This window comes from Lampetra fluviatilis, chromosome 46 (genome assembly GCF_964198595.1).
Source record: "Lampetra fluviatilis chromosome 46, kcLamFluv1.1, whole genome shotgun sequence".
Lineage (NCBI taxonomy): Eukaryota > Metazoa > Chordata > Hyperoartia > Petromyzontiformes > Petromyzontidae > Lampetra > Lampetra fluviatilis.
In genome coordinates, this window is record NC_136320.1 from 4,648,487 (window position 1) to 4,667,096 (window position 18,610).

Here is an 18,610-nt window from a genome sequence, read left to right on the forward strand (position 1 = left end):
TAGTGTAGTGTATAGTGTAGTGTATAGTGTAGTGTATAGTGTAGTGTATAGTGTAGTGTAGTAGTGTAGTAGTGTATAGTGTAGTGTATAGTGTATTGTATAGTGTAGTAGTGTATAGTGTAGTGTATAGTGTATTGTATAGTGTGGTAGTGTATAGTGTATAGTGTAGTGTATAGTGTAGTGTATAGTGTAGTAGTGTATAGTGTAGCGTATAGTGTAGCGTATAGTGTAGTGTATAGTGTAGTGTAGTAGTGTATAGTGTAGCGTATAGTGTAGTGTATAGTAGTGTAGTGTATAGTGTAGTGTAGTAGTGTAGTGTATAGTGTATAGTAGTGTATAGTAGTGTATAGTGTAGTGTAGTAGTGTAGTGTATAGTGTAGTAGTGTATAGTGTAGTGTATAGTGTAGTAGTGTAGTGTATAGTGTAGTGTATAATGTATAGTTGTGTATAGTAGTGTAGTTATGGTAGTGTAGTATATAGTGTAGTGTATAGTGTAGTAGTGTATAGTGTAGTAGTGTATAGTGTAGTGTAGTAGTGTATAGTGTAGTGTATAGTGTAGTGTATAGTAGTGTAGTGTAGTGTATAGTAGTGTAGTGTATAGTGTAGTGTATAGTAGTGTAGTGTATAGTAGTGTAGTGTATAGTGTAGTAGTGTATAGTGTAGTGTAGTAGTGTATAGTGTAGTGTATAGTGTAGTGTATAGTGTAGTGTATAGTAGTGTAGTGTATAGTGTAGTGTATAGTAGTGTAGTGTAAAGTAGTGTAGTGTATAGTAGTGTAGTGTATAGTGTAGTGTATAGTAGTGTAGTGTATAGTAATGTAGTGTATAGTGACATGAGACTGGAACAGTTCGAGACCTTTGATGTCGGAAGCAGATTTTGAGTGACGCTGCTGCGTAGAGCTCTGCCGTGAGCTTCAGTGCAAGGCGAGAGCAGAGTGAGGCGAGGTACGTGGTAGGGTGTGTGTGTGCCGTGTGTAGTGAGGCGTGGTGTGTGTGTGTGTGCTGTGTGTAGTGAGGCGTGGTGTGTGTGTGTGCTGTATGTATTGTGGCGAGGTACGGGGTGTGTGTGTGTTCTGTACGTATTGAGGCATGGTAAGGTGTATGTGTGTAGTGAGTCGTGGTAGGGTGTGTGTGTGTAGTGAGTCGTGGTAGGGTGTGTGTGTGTTCTGTGTGTAGTGAGGCGTGGTAAGAAGGTACGGTGTGCGTGTGTTTGCACGTTGGTCAAAAGTGGGGGGTGCTTTTTCGAGTTGGTGTCGGTCAAGTATCCGAGGCGAGACTTGTGACATGACAGTTGCATTTAACGGAGTTGTATTTGATGAAAAAGAATAAGCATCGGTTTTACTCTTTCTGACAATACAACATGTGTCAAGATGTTCAAACGCCTGGTAGACACCCTTGGCAAGTCGACATGCCTCTGTGCTATTCGCCTTTTGCGTTTCTCTGGTCCAACACTGGTGAGACAACGCCACACAGACGGCTGTCTCTGTTGTAGGCCAAATCAGTGTCAAACACAATGCATGTGCATTGTTATCAGAGCGTGTTTTTTGTATGCATGTTTTGCAACAAGTACAGCGAGGGAAGAACGTATTTGATCCCCGGCTGATTTTGTACGATTGCCCACTGACAAAGAAATGATCAGTCTATAATTTTAATGGTAGGTTTATTTGAATAGTGAGAGACAGAATAACAAAATCCAGAAAAACGCATGTCAAAAATGTTATAAATTGATTTGCATTTTAATGAGGGAAATGAGCACTAAGAGTGTTGTGCTCCTAATCTCAGCTCGTTACCTGTATAAAAGACACCTGGGAGCCAGAAATCTTTCTGATTGAGAGGGGGTCAAATACTTATTTCCCTCATTAAAATGCAAATCAATTTATAACATTTTTGACATGCGTTTTTCTGGATGTTGTTGTTGTTGTTCTGTCTCTCACTGTTCAAATAAACCTACCATTAAAATTATAGACTGATCATTTCTTTGTCAGTGGGCAAACGTACAAAATCAGCAGGGGATCAAATACTTTTTTCCCTCACTGTACATGTGGTTAATGCAGACTTGTTGCCTTGGTAGGTGTCTATTTGGCGTTTGAACATCCTGTTTCATTTCCAGAAAGGGTAAACACATTTTTTTCATGTTTTGATACTGGTGGTGGGGGGGGGGAGGTGTCCCACGGATATGTGAGTTGTTTATTTAGTGACCCCCATTGTCCAAATGATCCTCGGGTACGTTACGAAGGATGGAGATCGTGAGCCGTGTTCGAGCCTGCAACGCTTAACAGCGTTTGCCGCGTGGTATTCCACATGTCAGAATTGTGTGATTTTACTCGTGTTATTTTTGTACCTAAAGAGATGTTGTTCGCTTTCTTTCTTTTTTAACCCCTACGTTGTAATTGTTTTTTTATTGTGAAATGTCTGCACGGGTACTCGGTATTCTTCTCCGATTGGATAGCGCTTCACGGTACTCGACTGTGAGTCCCATTGGCTTGCTTCTGTGTGTTGCCGTTTTGTCCACTGCTCACCTAATGGCAGGTGAGTTTGGTAAGTTTTGAGTCACTTCGCTCACTTCTGTCAGCTGACGCGACCGTCAAAGTGTTTCCCTCTTCAGTGGGGCAGCACTCCAAGCCAGTGAAATTCCACATTCCCATGGCCAGGGCTAGTCTATACAAATCACAACCACTGCTGGCTAACAATCCACAAAGTAGTGCCCATTTTTACATGCCACGGGAGATTATGAGCCGAGATTTGAACACGCAACCATCCTCAGTGAAGTGTTCTAACCACAACCCCACATGCCAGTTGCTGGTTTGATCATCAGCCGTGGACAACCCACTGCTGGATGAAAAGCCTCCCCAAACCACCACCACTCTCACGACTCTGGGATGTTTCAATGCGCCCTGCACTGGTACACGGGTTTAGCTCTTCGCTCCGTCTCCACGATGGATGTACACTCTGGGTCACGTGCCAACGCAATGCGCCTGTCAAATAAAGTATTATTATTGATTGTATGTTTTTTGTACGTTTTAAAGCAAAACAATAAAAAAGTGCTAATATATAAGAATGTTCAAGTTTGTTTTTAAGATATCAAACTTCGTAATGGTGCGTGTTAGTGTTTGAACAAATGCTTGGTGGCGCTTATTTCTCATTGGCGCTTATCCCATTTGTGAAAATTACAACATTCGAATGGCGAGGACACCAACGTTAGGTTTACTTAACGACGCAGCATCACTTGCGATGACGATATTGTTGGCGACTGATGATTGTGAGGATCATGAACGATGATATACCCTGGCTGGGATGTGCACTCATTCCTAATTGTAAAGCCGGTGCTCTATTTGCTGAATTAGACCTGCCATGAACAAGCCGCACTCCACAAAGGATGACCACTTCACTTCCTAGAGTGGCACACATTGCATCCACCAATAGGCAGTGGGATGAACCGCAAACCTTCAAGTGCTATGGTTTAACTTTGATGACGAGAAATATACGAACCTTCCCTGTTATACATTTGAAACTGTTATGCTCTATAACAGTAGTACACTTAAAACGTGCATTGCCGTAGCCAATACAACGATCAATATTTGTTTTTGGGTTGGTGCCACGCGGTAGTTTTACGACAAAAATTCTTGCCATGGAAAATATTTTCACGTTCATAGGTAAGATATTATTTCCACGTGGTCTTCGTATCGATCAAAATCGATAAGGCTCCTCCTCAGCGGTGGCTTCAGAGGTTGTCTCGTGACCCCCCCACGAGTTCAACATCAACGTGGGACGACGGTTCGCTCAAACCGCTTGGATCTTCGTCAGGCAGCAAACTTTATACTGGTAGGAACCTCCTGGTTACACCAGCCCACAGGGGATTATTGTGTCCGTCGTGCAGGGAGGGGCTGGGTGGGGCTGGGTGGGGAGGGTAGGGAGGGGCTGGGTGGGGAGCGGCTGGGTGGGGAGGGGCTGGTCACCCCATGGTGCCCTTATAAAACTCAACGTTAAACCTACTCACGCCGGCTTGTGCCCGCCCTCAGTCGGCCATATTTGCGGGATACACCACGCCGCCGTTGACCCTGGCCATTGACCGAGCAACCCAACATTTCTACCAGCTCCCTCCGCAGGAATGTGTTTCCCGAGTCCATTACCCGATGAAGCTCAGAGCAGCCGTAGTAAAAACGTCGCCGTACGTCGAGGTTGAACTGCAGTCGTGACAAGTCTCAAAGCCACCGCCGATGAGCAGACTTGATCGGCCAGAATTGAATCGATACGTTGGCCACGTATCACCATATCGGTGTAAACTTGATCATATTTTGGGGTGGGTGACGGTTACTCAGAGTAATTTTTGGCACATAAAACTACGTCACCTTCCCCAAAAAACAACTAGCATCGATCACCAGTAGTTGCAAGCTAAAAAAAACCTAACGACAAGGGGTAGTTTAGTTTTGTATTTATTATCTCACGACATATTAATAATACGGGTACTAGTAGCAAACACGCACACACATTCACGATTCTCAAAAAAACCTCCCGAACAGGATAGCTAAGCCATAGTTTCATGGAGCTGCTCGAACGAATGTGCACTTAACCATGCTCGTGTTCTTTCCTTTACACAAAAATGCGCCAAAGAAAAATACACAAAATACTGGAATTGGGATTGCTCGAATTTCAACGAGATGCGAAGTACATTCCGATTTACTAGGAATCACGTTCGCCCTATCCTGGCTCCGCACGAAATGGTACACGGTACACATGGGAATTCTAATACAGTAGATACAAAATAACCCGATGAGGTTTCAGTTTTAAGTTAGCACATCGTTAACAAATCCCACGACTCAAGGATGGAGGAACTACTCAATGTAGTCGACGGTTAGTAAAAAGGGGCAAGGATTCTGTATTAAAATTCAGCGGAGGTGCCTCATTATTCTTATTATTCTGTAAGCAATTCAAACGACCGCTGAATTATAAATTTGACTTTCTACGCCCAAATGCAGTCACATCCCAGCGGACTAGGCAAGCGCAGTGCACGTGATGCGATGGTTTCGTCTTAACGATGCAATTTCAAGAGTTTCGCCGAGTTTCCAATTCCAAGTAGGAGAAATGAGTCCACGTTTGTGAATCAATTAAAAAATAAAAGATTCCTCGTTCGGTTTTATATAAGTTAATCATTACTTTGAAGAAAAAAACGTAGATTTTTCTTGGTCTTGAATAGGATAAAATTTTCACACAGGTATGGAAAAAACGTCTATCCATATCAACCTTGCATTTCTTCTTACTCAAATTAACCACTTACATTTAGCGAGAAACCGAATTCGAAACCCAGCGCTAGTCACCTTGCAAGTGAGAACGAGCAGCACAACCCAACAGCCAAGCAATGAGGCTTGGCATAGACCAGAACAGCAGAACGTGACTTGTCTGTGTCCCAGCACGACTGCCAAGGATAACAAAAAGGTTTAGGAAAACGATTTACCACTGTGTACAAGCTTTAGATTCCTCCAGCGACAAACAGCTAATTTTCAAGTGGGCAATTATAGCCCAGCACCAGAGTATATTTACCAAATGCAGATGGTTGAATATGCAGATTTACCAAATGCAGATGGTTTAATATGCAGATCTACCAAATGCAGATGGTTTAATATGCAGATCTACCAAATGCAGATGGTTTAATATGCAGATCTACCAAATGCAGATGGTTTAATATGCAGATCTACCAAATGCAGATGGTTTAATATGCAGATCTACCCAACAGAGCGAGCACACGAGGGTGCCAGTCACGTATTAAGTCACGGAAGCGTTTGTGACGAGACCACACATGGATCGATTCATGCGATACTCAAGAATGCAAGGCGTCAATTTGGCAACGGATGCAGTGGCAGGAGCCTGCCGAAAACAACTATTGTGATGCAGAGGAGCTTTCTCGGGCGAAGGATTAATGTTTCTATCACCTGAGCACGCAGCCGTGCGCAACCTGCACAGGCGTCGATGATCCCATCGCCGGTGCAGCGCGCGGGGCCCGTCCGATCGATCCGCCGCGTCACAAACGTCGAAGCCCTGGGGGGCGCCAGATCAATCCGTCTGTGGAGTGCGGTGAACCCCCCCCCACCGCCAACTCGGACAGTAACCGCCTGAAGACAATGCGGTTCCTGTGCGTCGAGAAAACCGGAAAAGGGAAAGACGCGTCGCGGGAAACGGGGCTGCTCCACGCGGCGTCGGGGGCTCGCTCCCCGCCCGGGCTCAGTAGGGTGTCGAGGCGGCTTCGTGTCGAGGTGGCACGGAGCGAGCGCGTGGCAGGGAGCGAGCGCGTGGCAGGGAGCGAGCGCGTGGCAGGGAGCGAGCGCGTGGCAGGGAGCGAGCGCGTGGCAGGGAGCGAGCGCGTGGCACCGTGCGGGTCGCCGCGCCGCGGCCCAACGAGCTACGGAGCGCTGCGGGGTGGCACGCAGCGTGCGGACGGTGGGAAGGTGCCGGTCGCGATGTCCCAGTGCTGCGTTATCGAGCCCGGGCCGGTGCCGTACGGGGTTAAGAATCGTAAAGCGGTGGTACTTGAAGAAATGTCAAGACGTATGCAATTAAAAATAAAAACTATTTTGCATCGTTAAGACAAATGCTAAAAACGTCGTGCGTTCCCACCGAGCTGCGCATGTTACAAAAATGCGATTTTAGCAAAGCACTCGCAAAAATTAAATAAACTCCTCTATGTAACCAAACCAAACCTAACCTGAAGCCACCCTTATTAATATAATTAACATATCACACTTGGGCTATAAAATAGCAATTAAGGTAAGATGCAATTATTAGTATTTTTAAACAAAGAAGGCACAACCAAAAATTATATAAATGGGGGGGGGAGGTAGAAGATGAACTGGGAATGATCTCCCTGCGAGGCAGGTGGACGGCACACGCCGCCGAGGTTCAAGACAACAATCCTACACCCTACCAACGCATGCTCGCCCCTCATTTAGTCCCACCCGGCACACATCCACAACCCAATGGGATCTCTACAACGGCCGTTGTTGGCACCAACCGCCGCCACTCGTCGCTCCGAAGAGCCGACGGATGGGTGCGACGTTGCGTAACCGCTCAATTTTTTTCCCCCAACAGGCACCATTGTGGTACGACGTGGTGGTACTCCTCCATACCGTGAGGCACCGTCTGGTACCGTGCGGTTACCATTCAATACTATCAGGCATCGTGTGGTTCTTACAGAATAAGATACCAACCAATACGATGTACGCACCGTGTGGTAACCACCAGGGGATGTAACGATTCCCCGAGGGGTTAGTTCTTATGCTCAGGATGCATGCATCAAAACGTGCGTGACAATTCATTGCATCGGGGACGGGGAGAATCGTTACATTCCCCGCGGTTCCATCCAAGTGCTGCAGTACGTGATACCATCTAATACTGTTAGGCACCATCCGGCACTATGTGGTACAGTGGCACCAATTATTCAAGACAATCACCACAATCTAACACCCAGCGGCATAATCTAACACAAACACTGCTTGATATTACGCAGTTCCATCCAATACTATTCGATCATGATCCGGGACTACGTGATAAACCCAATTCAGTATTATCAGGTACCACTCAGTACAACGTGGTACCAGTCCACTGGTACTATATGTACCATCTAAGACGGAGAACCACCATCTAGTACTATGTGATACCATATCATACTGTTGGGCAATGCAGAGTACTGTGTGGTACAATCCAATACTATCAGGCACCACCAGGAGTTAGGGCCCATGTTTCCACAACCAGCTGTATCAGGGTCAAACGCAGTGCCGGATTATCCTAGTTGCAAAAGTAGCCACATATGCTACAGGCCATGCACTTTCAAGGGCTCCGCGCCAAATGCTTTCAAGCTATCAATTCGGGTTCAGCGATTCTGCACTTGCTCTATAAAAACCTGTTTTAATGTGTATTTTTCTTTAATTTAGGACCCCTTTATAGCATATGCTACAGGCCCCGCACTAGCTTAGTCCGGCAGTGGCCAAACAGTACTGGTACAGGTCCAGAACGGAGCCGAGCCGAGCCAAGTCGTCTACTACGACAATCCACGCGCGTTGTTCCACTCCTCCTCCCCTCGCTCTCCACCCTCCCGCCCACTCACCCCGTCCTCCTACACCCTCACGGCCCAGAATCCAAGCCCAGGACGACATGGACCTTCACTGGGCAGGATTGTAGACGATGATGGGGAGTGCAGGAACGTGACATCGCGGACGTGAGCACATCGCCGAGGAATGTAACGATCCGCCTGTCAAAGCTGATTCCTACAATCGTGGTGCGTGCTCTAAATTGTGCATGAAAGCACCTATCATTATTCATTCGCGTACACGTTGTATGTAATTGGTTTTGTGGAAAATGCTGCACGTCCGTGCATACCGCGCGCATCCATTAAAGCATGCACTGCACGGACACACGTTGTCTAACGAACCAAACCGTAGGAGGTGAAACGTTACATCGCTACTCGCGCTGCAGTGCTGAAGCCCCTGACATCGCGACTGTGTCCAGGGTACAAGAGGTGGCGTGGCACACAGCAGCAGCAGCAGTACTATTATGATTTCAACAAGAGGGTGGGCTTGCCCTCTGTTGTACAGCTCTGGTACGGTACACGACTCAACGTGCAGTGGGAAACAAGGCCTAAGTGTAATCGCACGGCTGAGGGGGGGGGGGGTGGGGGGCTATATTTGGCACAAAGTTGGTCCCAGGTGACCGTGAAGAAAGGACGTGAGCGCAAGGGGTCGAGCCGATGATCGCAAATTTCTCGCAAGGCCCTCACGGCCGTCGCCTTCGGATGAGCGACTGATCAAACAACGCGAGGCTTAGATTCACGTTTAGACGCCTTCCATGGGGCCGCAGGGAGAGGCTTCGCAGGCATCCCACATTCAACACAAATACGTGAAATGTCTATTTTTTTTTGTATCTATTGGGGTCTCGACACAGGCAAAACGACCACCCATAACACGGTCCACGAGTCACTGGGGATGAAAAACTGTACGCGATCATCGACAGTATAAGATGCTCTACGCTGTCTGAGCTGCGCCTTGGATGACGAGAGGGCCTTGTCACTTCCAAGCGTTGAAAAACCATCGCAGGAGCCGTCAAGGGCAGGGTTATAGAAAGCCTACGGAAGGCAGACTGGTAAGACGTAAACTGGTTATGCACACTACATATCATCTCGATTTACACCGATCTAAATCTGAATGTTGCACAGATTCATTGCTACATTTATGCGCTACTGCTCTGGGCAACATCCCAGATGGAATGTAAGTGCGCGTGTGTGTGTGTATATGTATATATTTGCGTGAATATATATACGTGTATAAAATAAGCGTGAAAACAAGTGTGTTTAGTATGACAGGCTTTTGATTATTTAACCAAGTTATGATAGCTGGGAATCGGAGCAAGATTTCCACAATAAATTATTTGCTTAGAAATTGTCCTTAATTTAACCACAACTAAGACACCACTGGCGCTGACGAGACCTCCTTTTCAAGGTAACTATTAAAGATAAATGAATGGAGACGTTATTTTCAATTTAGTCGGGGATAATTTTCAAACATTTGGCTTGACGGTGGTGTGGTCAGAATGCTCAATTCACAGTGGAAAGGGGATGTGGTTAGAAGGTCCGGCGGGGTGGAAAAATGTCGCCGATCATTACCTTTGGCGTTGATAAAAACGAGAAGCACTCTGAAGGAAGTCAACAGTGGTCATGGCGGGAATGACGGTGGGTCAGCGACACTGGCGCACGATGGCTTAGCATTGTGCAAGACGCCGTTGCGGGGTTCTTCACGGACAGGGGCTTATTCTAACTGCCTGCAGAAGTGACCAGATGGATCGTTGTCCAAGTGATGTTACCACCACTTGGCTACCGATCCACCCAATGAAGCCGATAATCAGGCACAACGCTCTAATTAGCACCCTCGCAAAACCACGATAAAACTTGTATATCGAAGCTGTTATTCAATTTGAAAGAATGCATTCGGTTAGAGATCGTTTGAGAAGACCTGCGCCGGAGAGTGACACACTTGTTTTCAGGCAAACACGCGACGGGCGAGCGTGCACTCCACGGCGAGGGGGGCACAAAACAAAAAGACGTGACATCGCCGCGTGAGCGAGCGCTTGGAGAAATTACTCCGGCACGTCACTCCGCCCGTACCCCATAGAGACCCCCCCCCCACCACCAGTTTGGCCGTCAATTAACACCAGAAAATATCATTGCGACTCGGGCACGCGTCGCTGTCAAAACTCGGCCCGAATTATACAAAAAGAAAAAGAAGGAAAAACGACTGCGAGCACGGATGTTGGATTTCGCACTCGGAAGCTCGGTCCGTGTTTTCTTTTGAGACGAGGAGGGAGGGGAGAGACCGATAGCGGAGTCCTGAGCAAATGACTCAGGGGGGGGGGAGGAGAGGGGACAGGGGGGGCGGTCCGCTGGGCTACAGCAGCGAGCAGGAGCGGGGATCGCGGAACGGATTCGTGCCGCCGGGGACGCCGATGAGCAGTGCGTCCTTGCAGGCGTGCTCCACGCAGAACTGCTGCAGCTCCGCGGACGCCTGCGACACCTGCAGCAGGCGCGGCATGGGGGGGGGGGAGAGAGGCGGGATTACAGGCAGGACGTGTTGGCGCTGAAACGCAAGGCGGCAGCACGCGAGCGGGGGGGGTGTGACACACAGACAGCAGGCGGGGTGAGTGACACACAGACAGGCGGGGAGTGTGACACACAGACAACAGGCGGGGTGAGTGACACACAGACAACAGGCGGGGTGAGTGACACACAGACAACAGGCGGGGTGAGTGACACACAGACAGGCGGGGAGTGTGACACACAGACAACAGGCGGGGTGAGTGACACAGACAGCAGGCGGGGTGAGTGACACAGACAACAGGCGGGGTGTGTGTCACACACACAACAGGCGGGGTGTGTGACACACAGACAACAGGCGGGGTGAGTGACACAGCAGGCGAGATGTGTGACACACAGACAACAGGCGGGGTGAGTGACACACAGACAGGCGGGGTGAGTGACACACAAACAACAGGCGGGTTGAGTGACACACAGCAGGCGGGGTGAGTGACACACAGACAGCAGGCGGGGTGAGTGACACACAGACAACAGGCGGGGTGTGTGTCACACACACAACAGGCGGGGTGTGTGACACACAGACAACAGGCGGGGTGAGTGACACAGCAGGCGGGGTGAGTGACACACAGACAGCAGGCGGGGTGAGTGACACACAGACAACAGGCGGGGTGTGTGTCACACACACAACAGGCGGGGTGTGTGACACACAGACAACAGGCAGGGTGAGTGACACACAGACAGCAGACGGGGTGAGTGACACACAGACAACAAGCGGGGTGAGTGACACACAGACAGCAGACGGGGTGAGTGACACACAGACAACAGGCGGGGTGAGTGACACACAGACAGCAGGCGGGGTGAGTGACACACAGACAACAGGCGGGGTGAGTGACACACAGACAGCAGGCGGGGTGAGTGACACACAGACAGCAGGCGGGGTGAGTGACACACAGACAGCAGGCGGGGTGTGTGACACACAGACAACAGGCGGGGTGAGTGACACACAGACAACAGGCGGGGTGTGTGACACACACACAACAGGCGGGGTGTGTGACACACAGACAACAGGCAGGGTGAGTGACACACAGACAGCAGACGGGGTGAGTGACACACAGACAACAGGCGGGGTGAGTGACACACAGACAGCAGGCGGGGTGAGTGACACACAGACAGCAGGCGGGGTGAGTGACACACAGACAGCAGGCGGGGTGAGTGACACACAGACAGCAGGCGGGGTGAGTGACACACACACAACAGGCGGGGTGAGTGACACACACACAACAGGCGGGGTGTATTGTGACTGAACAGTACGTGGCATATAAACAGAACGCTCCTAATAAGAACTAAGGTGTATGACAGAGAGACAGAACACACGAAACGTCAACGGAAAATAGATATATAATTAAAGCAAAGCTAACAAGAACGGGGCACGCTACATGCAGGCAGAACAGAGGAACAAGCACAGCACACACACCTGCAGGATATACACACAGCACGCACACAGACCAGTGCAAAACAAATACACACAGCACGCACACACAGCGAGTGTATAGGATTTGCTCGGCACAAGAAGGCAGGAGGTACACCACAAGTGCACACGCAGCACACAAACATCACAAGCACCACACACAGGGCGGCATGCACGCAACACAAGCAACCGTGTGCACACTGCACACAGGATGCGCGCACACAGAAATTGATGCATGCATCCAATAGTACGACTCGTCTGCTTTGCTGATTATTGTATTCCAATACTAAATGGCTTTTGTCTGGGTTCAAAAGGAAAAGACTGATGATTATCAGCGATATATTAAACTCAACGCATTTGTCAATAACACTCCTTTATACAGGAAAGGTACAGGCAGGGCTATTGACGAATGTGGTTCGAGTGTTTTGTTATTTGTGCACCACTGCGAAAGCAGCAGCATTCCCAAATAATAAATAATATATTTGGGAATTCTTAGTGGCTGAATGATAGGCATCAAGATATAACGATGCATTAAGAAAAATGCATTTACATTCTAAAGCACTCAAATATTTGTAAGATTCTTTTCTTCCTTCTCCGCCGCACCAATGCCACTGAGAGACTGTAGTTCGATCACTCGCCTCACGAGAAACAAAATAACCACGGGCGTCATTGTGCAGAATATAAATAACCAAATAGATGAGACAATGTGCCCTCTCGTGTCCGTCTCTACACGTACACAGTTAGTATTTACACAAACCCATTGGCCCACGGGGACAGGTTGCAACACGCTGGGTGTTATCTCATCAGCCACCGCTTGTTCGCGACTCCCGGGTTACCGGCTGTCGTCACTGGCGAGAGGTCACAATGTCAACTGCGGGGACCTGCTGAGGAATGGGTTTTATTGAGTCGCGCTGTTTTGACCAGACCCCCCCCCCCGAAATGTCAAATGGGCAGCAACAAAGAGCGCTGTGAAGGTTGTAATACGTAACGGTTGGCAAGTTGCTTCAACTCAGCGAGGTTCATCTTCTTGGTTCTTTTCGGTAAAGTCACGTAGAAGGGAAATATTAAAATAAAAAAAATAAAACATTGTTAAATACAATTCTCACGACGTTTCGGCCACAACGCAAGCAGCCGTCCTCAGGTGAAGAACAGGTCCGTCGGGAAGACAGAGTCTGAATGAGACAGCGTCCAAAACGTCGTGAAAATTATTTTATTGTTTTATTTTTATTATTTCCCTTCTACGTGACTTTATCGAAAGAACCAAGAAGATGAATCCCTGCAGTCACGAAAGCTTTAAATCGAAACTCAGCAAAGGTTGTTAGGAGCTTGGTGAGAAATACAATAAAAGAGACGATGGGAGGGACACATTCCCAAATGGAGCGGTGCCCGCAAAGAAGAGCAAGGCATTCTGGGAGCTGCGGTGAGGGGGTTGTGGTGGTGACCTGCGCAGTTTGTGGCTGTTGGAAGTGCGGAGCGAAGCGTGGTGGGAGGGATCGATGCGTCAAGTTCACGGCGACGGTGACCAGGGCGGTAGTAGCGCGAGAAGAGTGATGGGGGGGCGACTGATCGCCGGTGAGCGAGTGGCTGGGTGAATCAGCGAGTGACTGAGTGAATCAGCGAGTGACTGAGTGAATCAGCGAGTGGCTGAGGAGTGAATCAGCGAGTGGCTGAGTGAATCAGCGAGTGACTGAGTGAATCAGCGAGTGAGTGGAGGAGTGAATCAGCGAGTGACTGAGTGAGTGAATCAGCGAGTGAGTGGAGGAGTGAATCAGCGAGTGACTGAGGAGTGAATCAGCGAGTGGCTGGAGGAGTGAATAAGCGAGTGGCTGGAGGAGTGAATCAGCGAGTGACTGAGTGAGTGAATCAGCGAGTGAGTGGAGGAGTGAATCAGCGAGTGAGTGGAGGAGTGAATCAGCGAGTGGCTGAGGAGTGAATCAGCGAGTGACTGAGTGAGTGAATCAGCGAGTGACTGAGGAGTGAATCAGCGAGTGAGTGGAGGAGTGAATCAGCGAGTGACTGAGGAGTGAATCAGCGAGTGAGTGGAGGAGTGAATCAGCGAGTGGCTGGAGGAGTGAATCAGCGAGTGGCTGGAGGAGTGAATCAGCGAGTGACTGAGGAGTGAATCAGCGAGTGGCTGGAGGAGTGAATAAGCGAGTGGCTGGAGGAGTGAATCAGCGAGTGACTGAGTGAGTGAATCAGCGAGTGGCTGGAGGAGTGAATCAGCGAGTGACTGAGGAGTGAATCAGCGAGTGGCTGGAGGAGTGAATAAGCGAGTGGCTGGAGGAGTGAATCAGCGAGTGACTGAGTGAGTGAATCAGCGAGTGGCTGGAGGAGTGAATCAGCGAGTGACTGAGGAGTGAATCAGCGAGTGGCTGGAGGAGTGAATCAGCGAGTGACTGAGGAGTGAATCAGCGAGTGGCTGGAGGAGTGAATAAGCGAGTGAGTGGAGGAGTGAATCAGCGAGTGGCTGGAGGAGTGAATCAGCGAGTGACTGAGGAGTGAATCAGCGAGTGGCTGGAGAAGTAAATCAGCGAGTGACTGGAGGAGTGAATCAGCGAGTGAGTGGAGGAGTGAATCAGCGAGTGACTGAGGAGCGATTTAGCGAGTGAGTGCAGTGAATGCAGTTGGGTAGAAACTGAGAGTGGTTCCACCCCCAGACATCACAGGATTCCAATTTCGGCTGAATCTGTAACCTCATCAAAGACGAATCCGGTGAACATGGAAGCGTAGACCACTAACAGCCGCTAGAGTTCACTTATTCAGCTAAAAGGCTTCTCACAAGCAGCGGCGTGAGCAAGGAAAAGCAAAGTTATAATTTATTTTACCAGGTAAGTCCCAACTGAGCTAAACAGCTCTTTTCCATACTCTTTGGTTCTTTCGGTAAAGTCACTTAGGTAGAAAAAGAATAAAATAAAACAAAAAATAATGTCACGATGTTTCGATCGCAACACAAGTGGTCGTCCTCAGGCGGAAAAAATAATCCAGTAGTGGAACTGCAGAACCAGCGAGAGAGTTTGTTTTCCAGAAGCATCTTGGCGACAAGTGATAGATGAAGGAAGTTGCTTATCAAATCTACAGCAGAAAATGACTAAACGCGTAGTGATGTTGATTCTAAATGTGGAGGGCAAAACCGGAGGACCCGGTGAAAAATCCACGAGACCACGTGGAGAGAGAGAGACACACACACCAATGTGTGTGTGTCTCTCTCTGTGTGTCTCTGTGTTATCTCTCTCTGCTTGTGTGTCTGTCTGTGTCTCCGGTTCTGTGTTTTATCTCTCTCTCTCAAATGTAGCATTCTCTGGAAGAACGTAATCAACCAGGCGGGGTGTTGACTGTTGTGTTAGCCGACTCTCTGTGTTGTATCGCATTGTGTTTCTAAGTTTACTAGGTTTGTTTTCTATTTCATTCATACCTGATGATGATTGCTTGTGTTGCAATCGAAACGTCGTATGCTAGTATTTAATTTATTATTTTCTCTCTATACGTGACTTTACCGAAAGAACCAAAGAGTATACAGCAGCAGGCGTCGGGGTCGGGATCAAACCCACGACCTCCTGCGTACCAGGCGAGGTAGTCAACATCTCATAGCCACCGTGATGATGGTGAGAGAGAGACTCAGACCTCCTGTATATCAGGCGAGGTAGTCAACATCTCATAGCCACCGTGATGATGGTGAGAGAAAGACACAGACCTCCTGTGTACCAGGGCGAGGTAGTCAACATCTCATAGCCACCGTGATGATGATGAGAGAGAGACACAGACCTCCTGAAGACCAGGCGAGGTAGTTAACATCTCATAGCCACCGTGATGATGGTGAGAGAGAGAGACACAGACCTCCTGTGTACCAGGCGAGGTAGTTAACATCTCATAGCCACCGTGATGATGGTGAGAGAGAGACACACAGACCTCCTGTGTACCAGGCGATGCGCCACTGGCAGCACTGGCATCGTGTGCTACAAATAACAACAAACTCGTCCGTCAATAACAACACCGCGGCCTGAATAGGCAACGCACGGAATATAAAATAGCAGCGAGGTGGGGTGGAGGATGTGAGAGCTCATGAAGACTGCCCCACCGCCAATAGAACATGGCTAATCTCCTCGTGATGAACTTCTTTCGCACCGTACGTAGCCCAACCGTTAAACGATATAGACAAAAGGGGGTAGAGAGGGGGGGGTCTAAGGGGGTAGAGGGGGGGTAGAGGGGGGGGGGTGTAAGGGGGTAGAGAGGGGGGGGTCTAAGTGGGTAGAGATGGGGGGGTAAGGGGGTAGAGGGGGGGGGGGGTAGAGGGAGTAGAGGGGGGGTCTAGGGGTAGAGAGAGGAGGGTGGGGGGGGTCGAAGGGGGTAGAGAGGGGGGGGTCTAAGGGGGTAGAGAGGGGGGGTCTAAGGGGGTAGAGGGGGGGGTAGAGAGAGGGGGGGTCTAAGGGGGTAGAGAGAAAGGGGGGTCTAAGGGGGTAGAGAGAGGGGGGTGGGGGGGGTCGAAGGGGGTAGAGAGGGGGGGGGGTCTAAGGGGGTAGAGGGGGGGGTAGAGAGGGGGGGGTCTAAGGGGGTAGAGAGAGAGGGGGGTCTAAGGGGGTATGGGGGGGGGGTCTAAGGGGGTAGAGGGGGGGGTAGAGAGGGGGGGTCTAAGGGGGGTAGAGAAAGAGGGGGGTCTAAGGGGGTAGAGGGGGGGTAGAGAGAGGGGGGGGTCTAAGGGGGTAGAGAGAGAGGGGGGTCTAAGGGGGTAGAGAGAGGGGGGTGGGGGGGGTCGAAGGGGGTAGAGAGGGGGGGGGTCTAAGGGGGTAGAGGGGGGGGTAGAGAGGGGGGGGTCTAAGGGGGTAGAGAGAGAGGGGGGTCTAAGGGGGTAGAGGGGGGGGGTAGAGGGGGTAGAGAGAGGGGGGGTCTAAGGGGGTAGAGAGAGGGGGGGTCTAAGGGGGTATGGGGGGGGGTCTAAGGGGGTAGACTGAGGGGGTAGAGAGAGAGGGAGGGGGGGTGTAAAGGGACCTTTATTCTCTCGAGGTTCGCCTCCACCCGGAGCTGCTCGACGAGACGTCGCATGCTGGAGATGTTCATCATGCTGCTCGACATGGCGGCGACGACGACTGCGACGATAGACCTGCTCGCGGTGTGAGGTGTCGGCGGAGTGTGGCGAAGTTTCTTTGTTGAATTATTTTCTCGCGCGGAGATTTGGCGACGAGAAGCCGCGCCAGGAGGAAGACGGGGGAGGAAGCCGCGTCTCTGTCACCAATGGCGGGGGCGGGGGGGCGGGGCGGGCGGGGGGGTGTCTGCGTCATCGCCACGCGCACAGCACGCGCTAGGACCCCAACCACACGGAGAGGGAGCGCCGGCGCTGAGACGGGGTGGGAGGGGTGGGTGTCCTGCGCGCTCGCCTGATTTCATTGTTATACAAAAAAAAAGTCACAAAAATAATAATTTCGATTTAAAGCTTTCGTGACTGCAGAGATTCATCGTCTTGGTTCTTTCGGTAAAGTCACGTAGAAGGGAAATAATAATAAAATAATAAAAATAAAACATCATTAAATACAATTATCACGACGTTTGATTCATTCAGACGCTGTCTTTCCGACAGACCTGTTCTCCACCTGAGGGCGGCTGCTTGCGTTGTGGCCGAAACGTCGTGAGAATTGTATTTTATTATGTTTTATTTTTATTAATTTATTATTTCCCTTCTACGTGACTACCGAAATAACCAAGAAGAAGAATAATTGCATTGGTACAATAATTATTTAATGATTACAATCATTGTTTTATTGTCACAAAAAAGAATAATTTCATTGTTACAATAGTAATTTAATTTTTACAAGAATTCTTATTTGTCACAAAATTGTTATTTCATTGATACAATATAATTTCATTATGACAATTATTATTTCATTGTTACAATAATTACTATTTATCACAAAAAGTATAATTTCATTGTTACAATAATTTCATTTCGATTTAAAGCTTTCGTGACTGCAGGGATTCATATTCTTGGTTCTTTCGGTAAAGTCACGTAGAAGGGAAATAATAAAATAAATAAAATAAAATTCTCACGACGTTTCGATTGCAACACAAGCAATCATCATCAGGTGTGATCATCAGCTGTGTGATTATTTCCCTTCTACGTGACTTTACCGAACGAACCAAGAATAATAATTTAATTATTACAATAATTATTATTTCATTGTTACGATAATAATTATTTCATTGTTACGAAAAAATAATTATTACAATAATTATACTGGTAGGAACCTCCTGGTTACACCAGCCCACAGGGGATTATTGTGTCCGTCCGTCCGTCGTGCAGGGAGGGGCTGGGTGGGGAGGGGAGGGTGGGGAGGGGCTGAATGGGGAGGGTGGGGATGGGCTGGGTGGGGCTGGGTGGGGCGTGGGAGGGGTGGGGCTGGGTGGGGAGGGGCTGGTCACCCCGTGGTGCCCTTATAAAACTCAACGTTTAACCTACTCACGCCGGCCTGTGCCCGCCCTCACAGTCGGGCATATTTGCGGAATACACCACGCCGCCGTTGACCCTGCAGGCCATTGACCGAGCAACCCAACGTGTTCCTACCAGCTCCCTCCGCAGGACAATGT

General features: G+C 49.1%; 1 protein-coding gene across 1 annotated transcript; it reads right to left on the bottom strand.

Annotated features, from left to right (window-relative positions):
* Nucleotides 1–4,416: 4,416 nt before the first annotated feature.
* LOC144947702 (guanine nucleotide-binding protein G(I)/G(S)/G(O) subunit gamma-10-like) lies at nucleotides 4,417–17,284 on the bottom strand. Its single transcript, XM_078877006.1, has 2 exons — nucleotides 17,021–17,284; nucleotides 4,417–10,549 (listed from the first exon to the last, which is right to left on the bottom strand). The coding sequence occupies exons 1-2, from the start codon at nucleotides 17,102–17,104 to the stop codon at nucleotides 10,424–10,426; spliced, it is 210 nt and encodes a 69-aa protein (XP_078733132.1). The 5' UTR covers nucleotides 17,105–17,284; the 3' UTR covers nucleotides 4,417–10,423.
* Nucleotides 17,285–18,610: the final 1,326 nt, after the last annotated feature.